The 19552-nt window shown below is 44.8% G+C and overlaps 1 protein-coding gene across 3 annotated transcripts in view; it reads left to right on the top strand.

Moving 5' to 3' along the window:
• Positions 1-19552, top strand: part of CHRM3 (cholinergic receptor muscarinic 3) — an 819103-nt gene that overhangs the window by 659591 nt on the left and 139960 nt on the right. For 2 of the 3 annotated variants that reach the window (XM_030196388.1, XM_030196387.1), the window contains one exon: positions 2998-3059. In XM_030196388.1, coding sequence (XP_030052248.1) covers positions 3037-3059 — 23 coding nt within the window. In that variant the 5' untranslated portion in view covers positions 2998-3036. Of the gene's footprint in view, positions 1-2993; positions 3060-19552 lie in introns of those variants that run through there. The other variant, XM_030196390.1, reaches the window with a different exon arrangement.

Below are 19552 nucleotides of genomic sequence, written 5' to 3'. Positions count from 1 at the left end.
CCGCTGCTGCCAGGTACCTTTGCTGGCGGGGGGTCCCCAAGCCCCGCCAGCCGAAGTCCTCTTCAGCGCCGGTCTCCGGCACATTCGCTGATCTGTTTCTGTGAGTCCTGACGTCCTGCATGCATGCCCTGCACATTACGTGCATGCAGGACGTCAGTCGGGACTCAGGACTCACAGAAACAGATCAGCGAATGAGCCGGGGACTGGCGCTGAAGAAGACTTCAGCTGGTGGGGGTTGAGGACCCCCGCCAGCAAAGATACCTTGCGGCAGCAGGGGAGGGTTCATGGGGAGGGTTGAAGTTAGCGGGGGAGGGTTGTCATTGGCGGTGGGGGTCGAAAGTGGTGGTGGGGTTGGCGGCTGGGGGAGGCGGGCTAAAATGTGCCCACCCCACCTCGGGCTCTGGACCCCCTCCCGCCGAGGTCTGGCTACGCCCCTGGTTCCCACCCACCAATTCCCTCTGAGACAATTCCCACTGGGACAATTCCCACTTAAGGGAGACAATTCCCACCAAGGACTCTTCCCCCTCCCCCTCCCAGTCATTTCCCACCCTCCCTATCCTTTTTTTTTTTTACCAACCATATCTTCTTTCATCAGGTCCCATAAGTCCTGGTGGTGCTTTTTTTTTAACGGCATCTGGAACACAAATGCTAAAATGTGCCACACACCCCCACCTCAGGCTCTGGACCCCCTCCTGCTGAGGTCTGGCTACGCCCCTGGTTCCCACCCACCAATTCCCTCTGGGACAATTCCCACCAAGGACTATCCCCCCTCCCCCCCCCCCCCCCCCCCCCCCCCCCCCAGTCATTTCCCACCCTCCCTAGCCTTTTTTTTTACCAACCATATCTTCTTTCTTGTATCAGGTCCCATAAGTCCTGACGGTGCTTTTTTTTTTTTAACGGTGTCTGGAACACAGAGGTTAAAGCAGCATATAGATGTGCACAGAAGACATATAATAATGGAATAACTTTTCATAGGTAATTTGTTATAAATCATAATCAGTCTGTCATTTTGAGAGGCTGAATTAGGTTGAAACCTAGTTTGGGGGTGTGGGGGGGGGGGCATTGTCACCCCACATGAACTGCAGTTTGTACTTATCTATCTATTTATTTTTTTATTTATGACATTTAGATCCTGTGTTAAACATGAATTAGGTTGAAACCTAGTTTGGGGTGTGGGGAGCATTGCCTCCCCCCCATACACAAACTGCATGTCTGGAAGGGGAAAGAGATGTGTAAAAGATAATGTTGGGGGGTGTGATGGGGTAATGCCCCCCCCCCCCCAAAATGATCTGAAAGAGAAAAGGGAGGGAGATTAGTTGTCCTAGAGGGGCATAATCAAATGGCGCCGGCCATCTATATGGCATCTATATGGCCAGCCATCTTCGGGGCCGGCTCTGCAAAGGGGCAGTGCCAACCGTATTATCGAAAAAGATGGCCAGCCATCTTTTCTTTCGATAATACGGTTGGGACCGGCTAAATCTCAACATTTAGGTCAAATGTTGAGATCGCCGGGTTTACAGATGGCCGGCTTCAAAAAAGTTGGAAAAAAATCTGAGTGCTGGTCAGGGATGTCCTAAATCTAAACTTTTTTTGCTTGGCTTTTTCAGTAGTACCAGTGGGATTTGAACCAGCCACCACTGGATTACAAGACCAGTGCTCTAACCACTTGGCCACAGCTCCACTTGTGTGGGTGTTACTCCCTTTTGATTATGCCCCTTCAGGTCTCTCTCAGCCAATCACAGACAGGGGTCTCTCTCAGTCACTCACAGACAGCTAAATGTGCTGTGATTGGGTGAGAGAGACCCCTGTCTGTGATTGGCTGAGAGAGACCTGAAGGGGCATAATCAAAAGGGAGGGATATTCAGGTAAGTGTAGTTGTGGCCAAGTGGTTAGAGTACCGGTTTTGTAATTCAGAGGTGGCCAATTCCAACCCCACTGGTGCTACTGAAAAAAACAAGCAAAAGTAGTTTTGATTTAGGACATCCCTGACAAGCACTTGGAGTTTGTTTGTTTTTTTGAGTGGGAGGGGATTGGTGACCACTGGGGGGAGTAAGGGGAGGTCATCCCTGATTCCCTCCAATGGTCAATTGGTCAGTTGGGGCTCCTTTTTGAAGTTTGGTCAAGAAAAAAAAGGGAGCAAGTAAAGCCTGCGAAATGCTCGTCAAGCCTGGCTTTTTTTTTCCATTATCGTGCGAAGCCGTCCATCTCATGACCACGCCCCCGCTCTGCCCCTGTCCCGCCTTCACTACCCTACCAACACGCCCCCTTGAAATTTTGCCGGCTCCGCGACGGAAAGCAGTTGAAGCCGGCCAAAATTGGCTTTCGATTATACCGTTTTGGCCGGTTTCAGGAGATCGCCGGCCATCTTCCGATTTGTGTCGGAAGATGGCCGGCGATCACTTTCGAAAATGAGCTGGCTAGTGTGTTTTGTATTTTTTGGGCTATGGGTGGGAATTGTCCTCCCTGGTATGGTGGGAATTGGTTCAGTGGGAACTGTCCGGTGGGAACTGAGCTAGACCCCTTGTTTCATAGTTTAATGCACATACAATTGATTTTGCTGCACTAACATTTTTAAGGCACCCAAATGAACTGAATGGGTACCAAAGAGTGCATATCCCTACTATATAGGCTAGTGATTTCTGACTCAGTCAGGAAGCTTCCATGGCTGTAAATACACAATTTTCTTGTTCAAGACTTGTCAAACCTTAAAATTGGTCAATACTATTTTAGGATTCATGACCTGAATGCTACCAACACTGTGGATTTATGTAGTGTAGTGTATGACATATAGTTTAATTGATTCAGAGACCTTTTGAGGAGTGGCTGCATTGTTATGTGAATCTACTCTCAGTTGATTTTTTTTGCATCCCAGGCAACCGGTATTTCAGGGTTTGGCAGACAAATGATTTTCGAGCTTTGACAAGTCCTGTCTACCAATAAGATTAAAACTTTATATATTCTTTGTTTCATTTCTTTTTATTTTCTCTGCTTTCTCAGCTACAGAAGCTGTAAGTATGCTTTGATGACATCTATCCCATGGCTCTGCAGCATTTGAGCAGGTAAGCTGTGCCAGCATTTCGTGTCATCATCTACATACCTATGAAATTTGTGTTGTGGTCAGGAATGTCAAGCGTTATGCATCCTAAATGAAAAGGGCAATTGTTTGGCTTATAGTTCAACAATTTGAGTTATGTATCCTGAACTTATTTCCTAAAGGAAAGCTTTAAAAACGTATCTATTCTCTGTCATAAATTAGTGCTATAACCTTTGGAAGTTTTTAAAATAAAATTTTATATGTTTTTGATTCATTTTTATTTCTAGTGTTCTGTAGAAGTTTGTTATGGACTGTAATTCTCCAACTAAAGGCTCTTTTGTGATGTAATCCACATTGAATCTAATTGAAATAACGCAGAATATAAAATGTGTTGTATAGTATAGTATAGTATAGTTTGCCATAATAAGGGGACTGTTTACTAAGGTGCTCTGAACAATGGCCTGCACTAGTGTAAGCATGTGTTTTGGATGCGCGCAGATTCATTTTTCAGTGCACCTGTAAAAAATGCCTTTTTAAAATTTTGGCCGAAAATGGACTTGCGGCAAAATGAAAATTGGTGCGTGTCCATTTTTGGTCTGAGACCTCACTGCCACCCATTGACTTAGCGGTAAGGTCTCACGCATTAACCGGGCGGTAATGGTCTACGTGCCCAGTTAGCGCCGCACGCCAGAAAATAAAATTATATTCTGGCGCACATAGTGGGCGCGCATAAAAAATGAAATTACCACCCCTGGCCACGTGGTAGCTGGGCGGTAATTCCAAATTGATGCATGTTGGGCATATGTAGACGCCTACGCGGTTTAGTAAAAGGGCCCCTAAAATTTTCAGCAAATGTTGTAGGTAGCCTCTGCTAATTATTATGTTCATTATGTTGTTATGCCTATTAGGTTACTGGCAGGTCATGATATGCTTATTTAACTGTATGCCAGTTGCTAGAAACCAGGAATTTGAATTTTAATACTTTTACTGAAATTGCCTCAATAAAATACAGTAAGCTTGTCAAAGCTCTGTCACATACAGATATGTAATTATAGGCTGGCTTTATTTATGGCTATGCATTAGTATCGCTAACACGGTCTAATAATAAGGTGCTTATTTGAGAAGCACTATACGGGTTTTAGACATGCATAAACATCTAAATCCTAATTGTAGAAAGTCAAGAAATACACATCTATAACTCTGAGTGGGAAAGTTGTAATCTTCGCTATTTGCCTCTTAATGCGACTTAAAGGGCAACAAACCCTAACACAGTCCTCGACGTTCTCAACCCAGCCTGGTTGATATTTAAATCACCGCGGGGTTACATATTAATGAAATGCAAAACATGAAAATGCACGTAAAGCAGCTCTTTACTATTTAAATACTATACTGCGGCTTGTGATATATATACTATACCATGGCTTTCCAATCCCCTAATATCCCCCCCCCCCCTCGGTCAAGCTCTGGTGGTACAGCGGGCATTTGAGCAATAGCAAGACCCAATGGTACCTAGTACTACCACTAGGGGTCATGTTTCCTTATATGGAGTGCTATTCTTTATATAGCATGGTTCCATCAAAACTGAAAGGAGCCGATATTCAGACCGCGGGAGTTAGCTAGGCTGACTCCCACGGTCGTTCCTATGCCTAGATACTCAATGCCGGGGCGTTTCCAGTGACCAGTATTGAATATCTGGTAGTTTCAAGGTAACCGGCCAAGTCTATATTCAGTTCTGGCCAGTTAAGTTGAAACTGGTCAAAGAGGCCTGCGCCGCCAAACTTAGTTGGTGATTTGCTGAATATTAGCAGATGGCTGGCTATATCTTGCGATGTAGATGGTTATCCTCTAAGAGCTGACCGTGAATATTCAGTGGGAGATAACCGGCTATCTCCCGCTGAATATTCGCAAATAGCCCTTTAAGCACTATTTAACTGGCCAGGACCCATTCCTGGCCAGTTAAATAGCACTCAATATTGGTCATAAAGTGGATAAGAAAATAACAGTTGGAAACTGCAAAGCTGCCTGGCAACTATTGTGGGTTTGGCCATCATCTGCCTTGCAGTTACCACATAGGGCAGACATTTAATCTATAATCTACTCTATAATTTATGAACTTTAATGCAAAGCTACTTTTGTAATTTACCTTATAATTTATGAACTGTAATGCAATATCACTTTGTATTTCTCAACCCGGAAACGGCGATCGCCACTCCTGCACAATGTAAGCCACATTGAGCCTGCAAATAGGTGGGAAAATGTGGGATACAAATGCAACAAATAAATAAATAAATTTACCACTTGGTAAATGCATTGACAGATTGCTTAAGGAAGTGGTAAGTGCTCCGCTGCTATGTGCAGTGGTGACAGTGCATCATAATTTACTGCCCATGCTCACAACCCACCCATTCTCCATGTCTTTCGCATCCCCTGCCAATGCTAGCAGTTACTGTGTGAATTAGTACGGGGGGGGGGGGGGTGTCATGGCAATTTGTTCTACATAAATCACTGCTTAACTTCTTTAAATTGTTTTGAATATTGTCAACTAAAGTGAGAGTAGGAAGTAGGTTGGTAAGTACAGGTCCATTAGTTTGACCTCATTGCTGGAGAAAAGGATCATTAATCATCTTGAATCCAGCAGATTACAGGATCAGGATCAACATAGTTCTATCATAAATATGTCAGATACCTCTGACCAATAGTGCTGAAAGAATAATGAGAGAATGAGAGCAATGTGAATACAGGATTTGCCTTTTGACATTCTTCCACAAAAGAAGCGCTATAGAGATTAAGGGAGGGTAGTTATCAAGCTGTTTTAGAGCATTGAAACTCATTATTTGCCTCTTAAAGTTTGTTAAAGGGTCCTAAAGTTGCATGCAGTGCCCTAACACAAGATTAATTAGGTTACCTCATGGTACATAGTAATGAGATGCAAAACATGCAATTGCATATAAAACAGCTCATTTGTATATAAATTCTATAAGGCAGCTTGCAGTGAATACCGAGAGCCCACCAGAAGCCACTGTATTGCAGATTGGAAGCATCAGGCCTCATGCTCCCAGGCATATCTTAAAGGGGCTGGCAACCATACTAAATAGTTGAGGCTAGAGCACCCTCCCATGCAGAAACTCCCTATAGCGGTCCCCCCCCCAAAATCAAGCCTCCCTGACCAGAACTTCCCCAAATCTGAAAGCTCCTCCTATTGTTGAACCCCTCTTCTGTAAGTTCCCAAACACACTGGAAGGCCTCCCCCCTCCCCAGGCCATAAACCCACCCAAAGACCCTGCCCCCTATCTTCCTGAAGGCCCCCAGGCTTACCTGTATAAAATCCTTGGGCTCTAGTGGACAGGGCAGAAGTGATCCTCTGCCACTCCTACCCTTTCTAGTATTGTCATCTAAATGGGGCCAACAACCCCTAGTGGTAGTCTTTTGGTACTACTGCTAGGTTTCATGTTTCTGTATAAGGACTTCTTTTTAAGGGTTGTGAGAAATTCTTGCTTCCAAAAATTAATCAGTATGAAGGCAGTGTTTCTGCCTATTTAAAACACTACTGTTTTGTTCTTGGAAATTCTTTACATATTTGCGATCATTTGGATGTTATATGCAGTGAATGGTGTTTGCATCCTTTGATTAATGGTGAGGTTTGCTAATGCTGATTGTACTTGTATATTGATTTATTTTTGGATGCAAGACACTTTTTTTGGCTATGTGAATATTCAGCGCTGGCCAATTAAGTTAATAGTGGGATAAGATAGGACTGCTACTTATGTGGTCTGATTTGCCTTCTAAACTAAGCAGGCCAGTGCTTGAATATTTGCGGATAGCCGGCTGTATCACGCTGAATGTTAGCACTTAGCCAGCTAAGCGCTAATTAACTGACCAGGAGCTGTTCCTGGACAGTTAATTAGTACTAAATATTGGGCCCTCTGTATTTATGTATTTATTTATTTGTTTATGCTTTTAGCTCATGCCTTTTCCAAGGTGAGTCACAAAACACAACAAGCATCTTCAGTGGAAGGGGAAACTCTAGAAAAACGAACCGTAGTATGAGGCTCAAAAACTCAAGAGGATCACAAGGGAATATATCTTCACATAGTAACATAGTAGATGATGGCAGAAAAAGTCCTGCACGGTCCATCCAGTCTGCCCAACAAGACAACTCATGTGTGCTACTTTTTTTGTATACCCTACTTTGATTTGTACCTATGCTCTTCAGGGCACAGACTGTATAAGTCTGCCCAGCACTATCCCCGCCTCCCAACCACCAGCCCCGCCTCCCAACCACCGACTCTGGCACAGACCGTATAAGTCTGCCCAGTACTATCCCAACCTCCCACCACCGGCTCTGGCACAGACCGTATAAGTCTGCCCAGCACTATCCCCGTCTCCCACCACCGGCTCTGGCACAGAACGTATAAGTCTGCCCAGCACTATCCCCGCCTCCCACCACCGGCTCTGGCACAGACTGTATAAGTCTGCCCAGCACTATCCCTGCCTCCCAACCTCCAGTTCCGCCTCCCACCACTGGCTCTGGCACAGACCGTATAAGTCTGCCCCGCACTATCCCCACCTCACACCACCGGCTCTGGCACAGACCGTATAAGTCTGCCCAGCACTATCCCTGCCTCCCAACCTCCAGTCCCGCCTCCCACCACTGGCTCTGGCACAGACCGTATAAGTCTGCCCCGCACTATCCCCGCCTCACACCACCGGCTCTGGCACAGACCGTATAAGTCTGCCCAGCACTATCCCTGCCTCCCAACCTCCAGTCCCGCCTCCCACCACTGGCTCTGGCACAGACCGTATAAGTCTGCCCCGCACTATCCCCGCCTCCCACCACCGGCTCTGGCACAGACCGTATAAGTCTGCCCAGCACTATCCCTGTCTCCCACCACCGGCTCTGGCACAGACCGTATAAAAAGACCTATCAAGTAAAACATGAATGGAATACCTTCCCAGTGAAAGTCCTAGAGGCCACACATTTTATTGTAAAGCATAGAATGAGAAAGAGAATCTTTAATTGTGAAGAAGAAAACCCAAGGACAAAGGTCAAGTAGGATCTGCAGTATTCCAACATGAAGGGAAAAATGCAAAATCTAAATATGCCTTGCTCTATTTTTATCTTCCATTTTATTCTCTCTGAGGTTTTTTCTATAAAACACAGAATGAATTCAAAACTAGCAATTATTGTACTGTAATTATAACTAAGCGAGAGAGAGAGAAAGAGACTTTATTCCTTATTTAATGCAGTTGAAAAGATACTAACTCTATATTTTTGGTGACACTCGGCTAGTCTATATTGATAAACCTCAGCAAATATCCATATAGCCATATTTAACTAGCCTTGGATTTAGACAAAAAAATCAATTTCTCTTATATTTAAATTGATTTTATACTCAATTCAAAGCATTTTTTAATATGTGGCATTAGATTTTTGCAACCCAAAAAATGAACAAGAAGCGGTAATTCATAAACAATTATTTTGGCAGTCATATCTAAATTGAGCCATCCAAAAGTTATTTTTAAGTGGCATTACCTCCTGCTCCTACTAAAATTAAGCAGGCATTACCATTTACTCTTGAATAGGTTCATTTTTGTAAGCACTATGGTTATCTCTGAGCTAAGAAAAGAGCTGGCAAGCAGTGAGCTCAAATTTCCTCTTCTCTCTTTTATAACCTCTGCAAAAATGGGCACTTTAAAAATGGCATCCGGTTAGTGATCACAGATACATCAATATAGGGGACCCTTTTACCAAGTTGTGGTAAAAGGAATCCTTCATTAGCAACAGTGCACGTTTTCCCCACACGCTGAGGCACCTTTTACTGCAGAGAGTTAAAAAGCCAAAAAAGGAAACAACCATGCGGAACATTTGCTCTTTCCGCATGGCCATTCTGGGGGGGGAGCACATACCACCACCCATTGAGGGTAACTCCGGCGGTAAAAATACAGAAATAAATTGCATAGCGCCAAAAATGGTGCACACCGGAGGCAAAATTACCGCTGGGCTGCTGCAGTAGCCCAGCAATAGTTCCAGGTTGGCGCCTGGCAAGCCTATTGCTGCTCGCCAACCCTTTAGTAAAAGGGACCCTTAGAATGGAGAAAAAATAGGACCCTGGAGGTCAATCAGTTCTATTTGTATTCTGATGTCAGTATATTGAAACTCATATTGAAACAGTATATTGAAGTTCATTTTACCTTCTTACTTCCAGGACAAGGGCAGCACAACAAGTACATAGGTTGAATTCACCACAGATTGTAAACAAGTCAGTTACAAGCTTTCCTTGATTTCAGATTATTATTATTATTAGCATTTGTATAGCGCTACCAGACACACGCAGCGCTGAACACCTGATACAAAGAGACAGTCCCTGCTCAAAAGAGCTTACAATCTAAATAATATAGACAGACAAGACAGTTACAGGTGAGGGAATTAATGGGAGTTAAAAAGCAGCAGTGAAACGGTGGGTTTTCAGCATAGATTTGAAAACAGGTAGAGATGGAGCTAGACGTATTATTCACTATCTGGTCTAGGTACAGTACTCTGTTCTAGCCTGAGGTTATTCACATAATTTGTGTACTTACAGTGAAATCCAGTTCCAAAATCATCAGATCTATGTAGTCACATGGGGGTGAATTCTATATATGACACAGAAAAAAAAACGCTATTCTATAAGCCACGCTTACTTTTAGATACAGTTTATAGAATAGCCCTTATGCCCGGAACTCATGTCTAACTTTAGGGGAGGCCATTTATACCAACTGAAATGTGGTAGAAATGTATGTACCTAAATTGGGTGTGTATCCCCCCGTATTCTACAAGAATGTGTGCCCCCATTCAGCCCATGACCCTCCCATTTCCACACCCTTTTTTTTTTTACTCAAGCGTAATATTTAGGTGCGCATCCCATCCTAAATTTATGTGTGTAATTTCTTATTAAATCTAATCAGTGTCAATAATTGCTTGTTAAAAATCCAGCTATTGATACAAAGCTTGTTATTCAATTAAATTTTGTGTGCTATTTTTAGCAACTTTTATAGAATTGGATGAACTTTTATAGAATTGTGGATGGAGGGCAGTTCTATAGAGGGGCATCTATAAAGCACCTACTTGTAATATTTTCTATAAAGAAAAAGACATTCATATTTTTCTTTATGGAAGACCAGTGGAATATGTGACCATCTCTGGGAAAAGGTGACTAAGGGGCCCTTTTACTAAGCTGTGTAAGAGTCTATGCATGCCCAATGTGCACCAAAATGGAGTTGCTGCCCAGCTACCACATGGCTCTTGCAGTAATTTCATTTTTGGCGTACATCTGATACGTGCATCTGAAAAATAATTTTTATTTTTGGATGCGCATATTGGACGTGTGCCATGTGACATTTGATGCGTGTAGGTCATTACTGCCTGGTTACCATGTGAGACTTTACCGCTAGGTCAATGGCTGGTGGTAAGGTCTCAGATCCAAAATGGACACTCAACAATTTTCATTTTGCCACACGTCCATTTTCGGCAAAAATAAGAAAAGACATTTTTTTACAGGTGCGCTGAAAAATAATTCTGCGTGCGCCCAAAACATGTGTCTACACTACTGCAGGCCATTTTTCAGCGTGCCTTTGTAAAACGGCCCCTAAAGAATTAGATCAAAATGTTGAAAATGACTGATTTTTCATGTCATAGGTCCACAACAGTCTGCAAAAGTTACATGTATGAATTTATGTTACACTGCCTTTACGTCAACAGTTCATTGTCGGATTGCAATAGAAGAAGCTGGATTAGGAAAATCCATGAATCACAGTTTAGAAAATAGTAATAACAATAATTAATACAAATTATCCACAACTAAACTGTTTGATTACAACCAGGGAACGCAGAATCCATATCAGGAAATAAAAAAGATTTTAGTTTTTTCCTAAATATTAAATATTGTCGGGAAGTTCTCAAAGATAATGGTAAGGAATTCCACCTTGTTGCCATCTTGTATTTTAAAGAAGATGAGAAATGTCTAATTGATTTTATCCCACTTGTATTTGGGGAAACACAATAAAAATTTATTTTGAGTATTATACCTAGACTTTTCATTCCGCAAAAATGTGATCAAGTTCATCATATTGGATGGCACCTCACTAAACAAAATTGTGAAAACTATTACATTCAATTTAAAATAAATATGAGCCATAATTGGTAACCAATGTAACTTCAAATAACAATGTTTAACTGAACCGTATTTTGACAACCCATATATTAATCTCACAGCTGTGTTTTGTATTAACTGTAACAGATTACTGTTGTCAAGCTGGGATAGTAACAGAGATTGAACCAGGATCCTAAATGTACCCCAGCTAAAGAACTTTCTAATAGGTTTTGATTGTTGTATTTGGAATTGTTTGCATAATGGAATTTATTAAAACCTCATTTTTTGTTTCTGGTGACTTTAAATGGTCCTATATTTCAAATACATAACCAGAATTAAAAAATAACCATTTACACCAGTCAGAACACTGGTATAAATGATCACGCCTATATTGCAACAGGGCACCCATAGACTAGAGTAATCTAGAAACTAAGCATTCAACATTGTACCCTGCCCACACTTTGTCCAGATTCTGCCAATGTGACTGTCCACCCTCAAACTACATCTTATCGCATTTAGGCACCATCTCATGTATATTTCAACATACATACACATGTATATTTCAACATTCTGGTTACTGACACACATTTCTGTCACTTTCTTTTAGAATTGCCCCCAAAATGATTCATGGCCAATAGTCACAAATAAATCCAAGTGTGTAAGACATCACAATATGATTCATGGTGATCACAGCTAAGTTACCATTGAGTTCTAAAAACAACTCAATGTGCATATCAACTGTCACAGCCCTGCCCTGGGCCCCTGGATGCACTCCCACCTTGACCTCAGATGAGTGACTTCTCGACTTCTCCTGTCGTGTTCCTTTGGGCAGCAGCTACTCCTGTGCTGCAATGTTGGCCCCTCTAGGGCACGCACGTGCTCTAAAGATCTGCCCTTAAAGGTGCAGTACGCCGAAGTTCCGGGGATGCCTGCGGAGACCCGCTTCCAGCCTTGGGGGTATTTGAAGGCTGTACCTGCTGTCTTCCAGTACCTTTGCAATGGGTCTTTTTGGGTGTTGCTTCGAGGTCTTCTGCCTAATCTTGTGTTGCCTTGGATTTTTGTTCCTGCCCTGACTAGTCCTATCTTGCCTAGACCTTGCCTTGTTTTGCCTTCAGCGTCTAGTCCTAGTCTTACCTGTCTTGTACGTTGTCTTGTCCAGTCCTGTTCGGATCCAGTTCTTGCCTTGCCCTCATCTTGCCTGTCTGGACACAGCTTTAGCCTAGTTCCTTATCTTGCCTTGTCCTGTCTGAGTTCCAGTTCTAGCCCTGCTATCTAGCTTTTCGTTGCCTCGTCAGGATCCGGTTTCTGTCTCATCTGTCTTGCTTTGTCTTTCCTTGTCCAGCTATTTCTTGCCAAGCCTAGCCTTGCCTTGTCCAGTCGTCTAGTTCTAGCCTTGTCTAGTCCTGCCTTGCCCAGCCTAGCCTTGTCCTGTCTAGTCTTGCCCTGCCTTGCCCAGTCATACCTTGGTTCTTTCCTGGGATCACCTTGCCTTGTGCCAGCCCAGGGGACTTGTTTACTGCAGTCAGGGTCCAGCTACAACCCAAGGGCTCACCGTCCTGTATTCATGACATCAACTCTGTTCTCTGTAGCCTACAAATGAATTTGTGACCATATTGAATAATTTGGGGTTTATTCTATATAGAAATGATGATACACATAATGCAGAACATTTCCTCAGCTTAATGTGTAAAAATTATCCATTTCACTGCTGAGTATCGAGGATGTATGAACCCCACACTTATACTCCTATGATTATTTTACAGTACTTTTCTATTTATTTTTATTTATTTACTACATTATATCCCGCTTTTATTCAATGCGGGTATCCTACTTGTATTTTAAAGAAAGAGACTGCATTCCAGTGGCGTAGCCAAGGGTGGGCTTGGGTGGGCCCAGGCCCACCCACTTTGGGTTCAGGCCCACCCAGTAGCAGCATACCTATGATGTGGCTGGCAGGGATCCCCAAGCCCCACCAGCCGAAAACTCCCAACAAGTGTCCCTCCTGCATACCTTGTAAGTAGCAGATCTTCGCCTGCAGTGAGCAGTGACATACATACTGCCCACACCGGCACCACAGCCTTCCCTCTGATGTATTTCTGCCTAGGCGGAAACAGGAAGTTGCATCAGAGGGAAGGGTGTGGGGCCAACATGAACAGTGTGTATTTGTTGCTGCTCGCTGCTGGTGAAAATCTGCTATTTAAAAGATATGTGGGGGAGAGGGGGGATGTTTGAGAGACCATATGGCATGTAGACGAGAGAAGGAGAGACCAAATCACCTGTGGGACGGGGCGAGGTTCTTCTGCCCACCCATCTTCGGCCCAGGCCCACCCAAAATTGGGTGTCTGGCTACGCCCCTGCTGCATTCTGAAAATTTATGGGTCAGTATTCAATGGCACTTATCTGAACAGCTGCAATTACTATCTGGTTAAGGGCCTCTGAGCAGGATATTCAGAAACATTATCTAAATCAGCCATTCCCAACCCAGTCCTCGGGGCACACCTAATCCCATCAGGTTTTCAGGATATCCACAATGAATATGCATGAGATAGATTTGCATGCACTGCTTCAGTTGCATGCAAATCTAACTCATGTATATTCATTATGGATATCCTGAAAACCGATGGGACTAGGTGTACCCCAAGGACTGGATTGGGAAAAGCTGATCTAAATAGTGACGCCACTCTCCTTACATTCCACCTCAGTACTATCAAGATAGTGCCGGGGCAGCCTGTGGGCAGAGTTACCAGTTATCTGGTTAGCAATACTATTCAGTCCATTAAGCAGATAAATATCTAGATAAGGCATCAAAAATGCTGTCCTATCTATCCAGTTAGCTGTCTGGTTAGTCACAGAGAACTAAATATCACTGATGTCTAGCCAGTGGTGTGAGTCACTGCTATATCCAAATAATCAGCTCTGGTCACTCTCCGTATACAGGCACTGAACATCTGGATTTTATTAAAATTCCAAGACTGGTGTTTAGTAAGATCAACAGCCATGAAGTTTAAATATTGAGCAGTTAGTTGGGAGCTCATTTGAATCCAGTATGTCTGATAGCAGCTTTGGAAGACATATCCAAAGCTTGATGAATTATCTTTTAATTTTATGATGGACACCTGTAATAAAGAATTAGACAGATCAATCAATAATTTAGCTCCTTTTATTTATTCAGAAATATAAATCTGGTCTCAGTTACAGCATATAGGAACCTTTTTACTAAAATTCGTTAAAATCTGAGCTTAACGGTTTTCAACACAGGAGGAGTTTTCCACACACTAAGGGGGTCTTTTACTAAAGATTAGCTTGAGTTATCTACAGCAGGGCCCATTTTATTCCTTTGGGCCCTGCTGCAGATAACTCGAGCCATAGGAGCCAACTTTTCAAAATTATTGGGGGTGCTAAGCCCAATGGAAATAACCCCTCCCTGGACACATACAAGGAATTTTCTCAATATTGGGGGTGCTCAAGCACCCACAGCACCCACAGAGTCAGCTCCAATGACTCGAGCTAATCTTTAGTAAGAGGCCCCTTAAACCCAGGTTAATGCATCAATATTTAGGGCTTTCTAATTTTTATTTTATTGCAGGCCCTACATACTACTAGAAAATTAGTATGGGACCTGCAAAAGAATTAATGCCCTTGCACTTACCGGTGCTCCCGTGATAAGTCTGTTATTCAGTCAGTGTGCACTATTGAAAGCTGGATAAATCTTCCATGGCCACAACTCGGGCATTCGGCACACACTCAGACGTATCAACCCCCGCCCCCTTCAATACCACACTACAAGCCATATCTTCGATAGAATTGGATTTATTTTGGCCGCAGCCAGGAACATCAAAATTGTTACAACTTAAACAAATTACATTACATCTTCTACTAATCATTATGCCAGCATGCATTTCTACCCGGGTACACAGCTTCTACACGTAGTTGCATATTCTGGGCCACAGGCCAAGCCGTACCAAGCCCCTGTGGCCCCCTGTGCTGTTTTCCAAGCACCCGATGTCACTTGGTGTCTCCCGTTGAAGGAGGCACCTACCACATTTACAAAATGACGTTCTAGGCCTCCCGGCCGCCCAAGCCAGGAGACAAGCTGTATACACGTTGTTTCCCGTTGAAGGAGGCACCTACCACATTTACAAAATGACGTTCTAGGCCTCCCGGCCGCCCAAGCCAGGAGACAAGCTGTATACACGTTGTTTCCTTATAACAAGGCTGCTCACATGCAAGCCTACCATTTGCATCAACTTGATAATTTTCCACACAACTCTTTCTGCAGCAGTAGTTACCCCAAACTTGTAACTGTTATGTGTCAAGCTGCTGTGTACCCATTGCTGGCTGTGCGTAAACATTGTAGTCTAACGCCACAGGCCACGGCAACGACACCTCGTTTGCCGTGGTCCCCCACCCCTCCTGGCTGCGGTCATGCCCTAACGCTATGGCTTGTATCTATTCGCAAGTCATGTGGGATCGTATGACTTTTAATGCACACAAGAATGCCTGAAGCCTCCCTCCCTTACCTATACCCTGTTATGGCTACTCTATCGCCCTGGCTCCTCTATCGCTCTGACAACCCAGGCTCTCACTGTTCGGTCTCACTGCTGCCCTTCTATGCGCCCACCGCCTTTCCCTGTGCCCAATGTACATACAAGTGATGAGTGACCGCATATCCAAATCCGCTGCAGCTCATTCTGGATATGGATACCTGTAACAGAATATAATGGGAAGCAACATGTTAGCACAGTGCAAGCAACCATTATCACTTTGCTGTGGATGCCTTAATGGGTCCAATGTACCGCTTGTATACACTAGATGGGTCTGATGTAGCGCTTATATACATTAGGTCGCCATCGGCCCAGTCTTTTGATGGCCTCTATGGACACTCCTAGCGCTGCCACTGCCGTAGCTGCCCTAATCCTAAATGAGTGGGTACTGTACATAGTGTATGAATCAGCAGGCTGGTCTTTGGTCTTTGTTTTAAGTCGGCTTAAAGGTTCAGGACAGGGCATGTCCGTTCCGATCCATTTTGATTTGTGAATAAGTAGGTCAGTTGCCGCGGCTGTAATGGCCGCGTCACGTATTAAGAGGGACATGCCATGGTGGGCATGCTTGTACGTAGCCACCAACTCACTGACTCGCAGAGCACCATGCAAAGCTAATGAGAATGCGCATTTGACTCGACGGCCCTCAAACTCAGTGTCACTTATCTCCTCTAATGATGCAAAGAGACGGCCCATTTCCCTGCCGGTACTGGGTTTTCTTTTACTTGGGTAGGGTACTCCCGGCCTGCCCCATCCTTTCATCAGTCTCATGACAACAAATGACCTAGATGGATTTTGGACAGCCACCGCTTTGGCGAGAAAACTGATGGCTGCGAACATGATTGAGACCTGGTTTCTGCTAATTCCCTTCATACATGCTGGGGGCCGGGAATATATCAGTACCACCCTTCTCTTCTAAGTGTTGACTATATGTGCGGTTGTGTATCTTGTCCGCAAGATATCTGTTAACTATCGCAGCATCGGGTCCCATTTCCGGGTCTGTGCTCTAAAAACGAGAAAGAGCATCCACTATAACCATTCTCCCTGCCTGGTATATGTTTAGCTGTAATCACTGCGGAACTATCTGTCTGCACACATAACTTGTGGGAAGTGCATGGCGGACAACTACTGCCATATTGTCTGAGGGAATTACAATTAACTTGTGAGATATGCCAGGTCCCCCCAGGAAACATGATATCCTACGTGGTCCCTGCTGAAACCCGAGCTTGCTGCGCACCACGCTCCCTGGAAGTAAATCTGCCGCATCTGTAAAGAAAATGCAGGGTTTCCGTGAGAGTGGGTGAATCGTGCCAAAATGAAATCCCATGGGCCAAGAACCTGCTAAATCTCGCTTGATGTCCTGTGTACGTCTGAGATGAAAATGCGCTTTGTTTGTTCCCGATGTTGCTAAAGCTATTGGGAATCACCCTTATTGCGAAGCCTACTGGACCCAGGAGTTCCTGTACCTGCTTCAGCCTTGCTTTTTTACAGTGCCACCTCGTATTCGCCGCTCTGGCAAGCTTATCAATTTTGTCAGCCGGCAGTCTGGAACATCTAGTTCCAATTCAATACCTATAATGTAAGGATTCGCCGTGGGTCTACTGTTTTTTCAACGGCTAATGGGATGTCCAATTTCTGTGCCAAGTGGATAAAGACCTGTAACACATCCGTCCACTCTTGTGATTCCCGGTCTTTGAACAGGAAGTCCTCCAGATGAGGACCAGAGACCTAGCGGGGGCTAGTTGTTCCACTACCCCGTGCACAAACATGCTAAGCTCTTTGAAGTATGCGCACTAGATGTGGCCACACATGGGGACATATTTATCGCAATAAAACCTCTCCTGGAACCTGACACCTAACAAGGGAAAGGGCTGTGGGTGTAAAGGCAAGGTGCGAAAAGCCGAATCTCCGTCCACCTTAGCCCAATGTGCCTAGTTGCCTTGCCGCCGAATTATTTGAATGGCATTGTCTACAGATGCATATTGTACTGTACAGCTGCTATGGTCAATGTAGTCATTTACTGATGTTCCTATGTGGCGGGACAAATTACGACTGGGCCTACCTTTCCCCAGCTTCTTCCTTGGTATTATGCCTAGCAGAGACACTGTTGTTGCCTTGAAGGGCGGGTCCTCAAACAGCCCCGCTATGCAGCCTAGCAATAGTTCTTTGGTAATCTTGCCTGCAGCTATCTGTCGATGCATGTGAATCGAGGATGCATTGTTGGGGTAGTGTTGTCACTGTGGTGTTGTCCTCTAATATGGAATCATGCAACCTGATTGGAAACCTGTGGTGATGCACCCGTTCTGTCAGGGTAACGGGCTAACCTTGAAGCTTGATGGCTTCCGGACCCTGTCCTGAGTTAATAGGTTGCTTTCTCCTGTCTCATAAGCTTGATGGGGGGAGTGCTAGCTCCCTCAGTACCCTGTCCCGTGTTACTAGATTGCTGTTCCCTGTCTCTGGGGAGCCTGCCTTGCCCTGCAGCATGCCTGCCCGCACGGGCGTGTCGGGTGCTAGGTGCAATGTCCGCTGCCTCCATCCTGCCTTTGTCCTGACGGCATTGCCTGACAGGACTACCACTGGTGCTGACCCGATATGAATGGATTGTCTGCACTGCTTTCTTGTAAATTTAATATCTTAGTTAAGCCATGCCCGTCCCCTAAATATCTCATGCGCTTTTAAAATTATATTCCATATCCCACACCAAGTCCGGGCCCCTTTCCGTTTCCTTCACTATAGTGAGTGTCCTGAGTATGTCAACAGCTGAGTGTCCTAAGTATGTGAACAGCCTCCGACCAGCCCATGAAGGACCCGAATATCTTGGGCTTCTTATCTGTTACGCTATCCCTGCCTACGGTACCCTCCTCATGCAACTCCCACAGAAGAAGGGAGAAGATATCGATCCACCTGTATTGTGAGAACGGTACCTAATGCATCGCTCCTGTGATTAAGTACTCCCACATCCTGACTGGTCCCCTGTGCACCGACCGGTGCCACAACCGCATTCTGTCCTGCCATATTGGGCTCCGTTACCCGTTCTTATCGTCCCATACTGCATATCTAGTTATGTCATGCGTCTGCGCTGGAAGGAGTGTGCTGCTGTCATTAGACTTACCCCTTGCCGGTACTGGCGGTAGCCCCGCAACTATGGAGGTGGAGTCTGCGGTGCTGCTACCTCCCTTGCAGACCCCCGCACCATCTGTGCTTGTGGTGTAGGTCCACTGTGACTTCTAAGGTCTGGGGCCACAGCACTCCGCGTCTTAGCTGGCGGAGTTTTGGTGGGCCGCTTGGCTGGCCTTGCTGGTGCATATGTCTCCTTCGCACACTACAATGACATTACTGCAATGGAGAGACTAAAAGAATAGACAATTTAAAGCAAAATGACCTCATAATAACTGATTGTGGTGACGCCGGCTTCCCCAATCGCTGCGTGCATCTTGTGGTGCCTGTGTAAACTGTACCCTCCTTGCTCACAGCTACATATCCGACTGCGTGCTGTCTGCGCAGTGCGCCCTTCCTTAAATGGCTGGCCTAAAGCCCCACGGGCGATGGCTGTTACATTCAAATTTGGCCTGGTAGTCAAAACGGCTGCCGTATGCAAAATGGGCTGCTAAAATTAAAATGGCCAGGCCCCTGTAAATCCGGCAGATAAATCAGTAAGACTGGTGGTCCTTCTATCAAAATGGCCACCGTTTTCAAATTAGCTGCTTTAGTCCACGTGGCCGCTCTAGTCAAAATGGCCGCTAAGTGCACATGGCCCTCTAGGACTAACACTGTTGTACCAACCCTTCCCCCCGTGGACCTGGTCCTAACGGCAGCTGAGAGTAGCATACTGTAACCGATATGTTTGT

Source organism: Microcaecilia unicolor, chromosome 3 (genome assembly GCF_901765095.1).
Source record: "Microcaecilia unicolor chromosome 3, aMicUni1.1, whole genome shotgun sequence".
Lineage (NCBI taxonomy): Eukaryota > Metazoa > Chordata > Amphibia > Gymnophiona > Siphonopidae > Microcaecilia > Microcaecilia unicolor.
The sequence above is the reverse complement of the archived record's forward strand: the minus strand, read 5'-3'. Positions and strand labels throughout refer to the sequence as shown.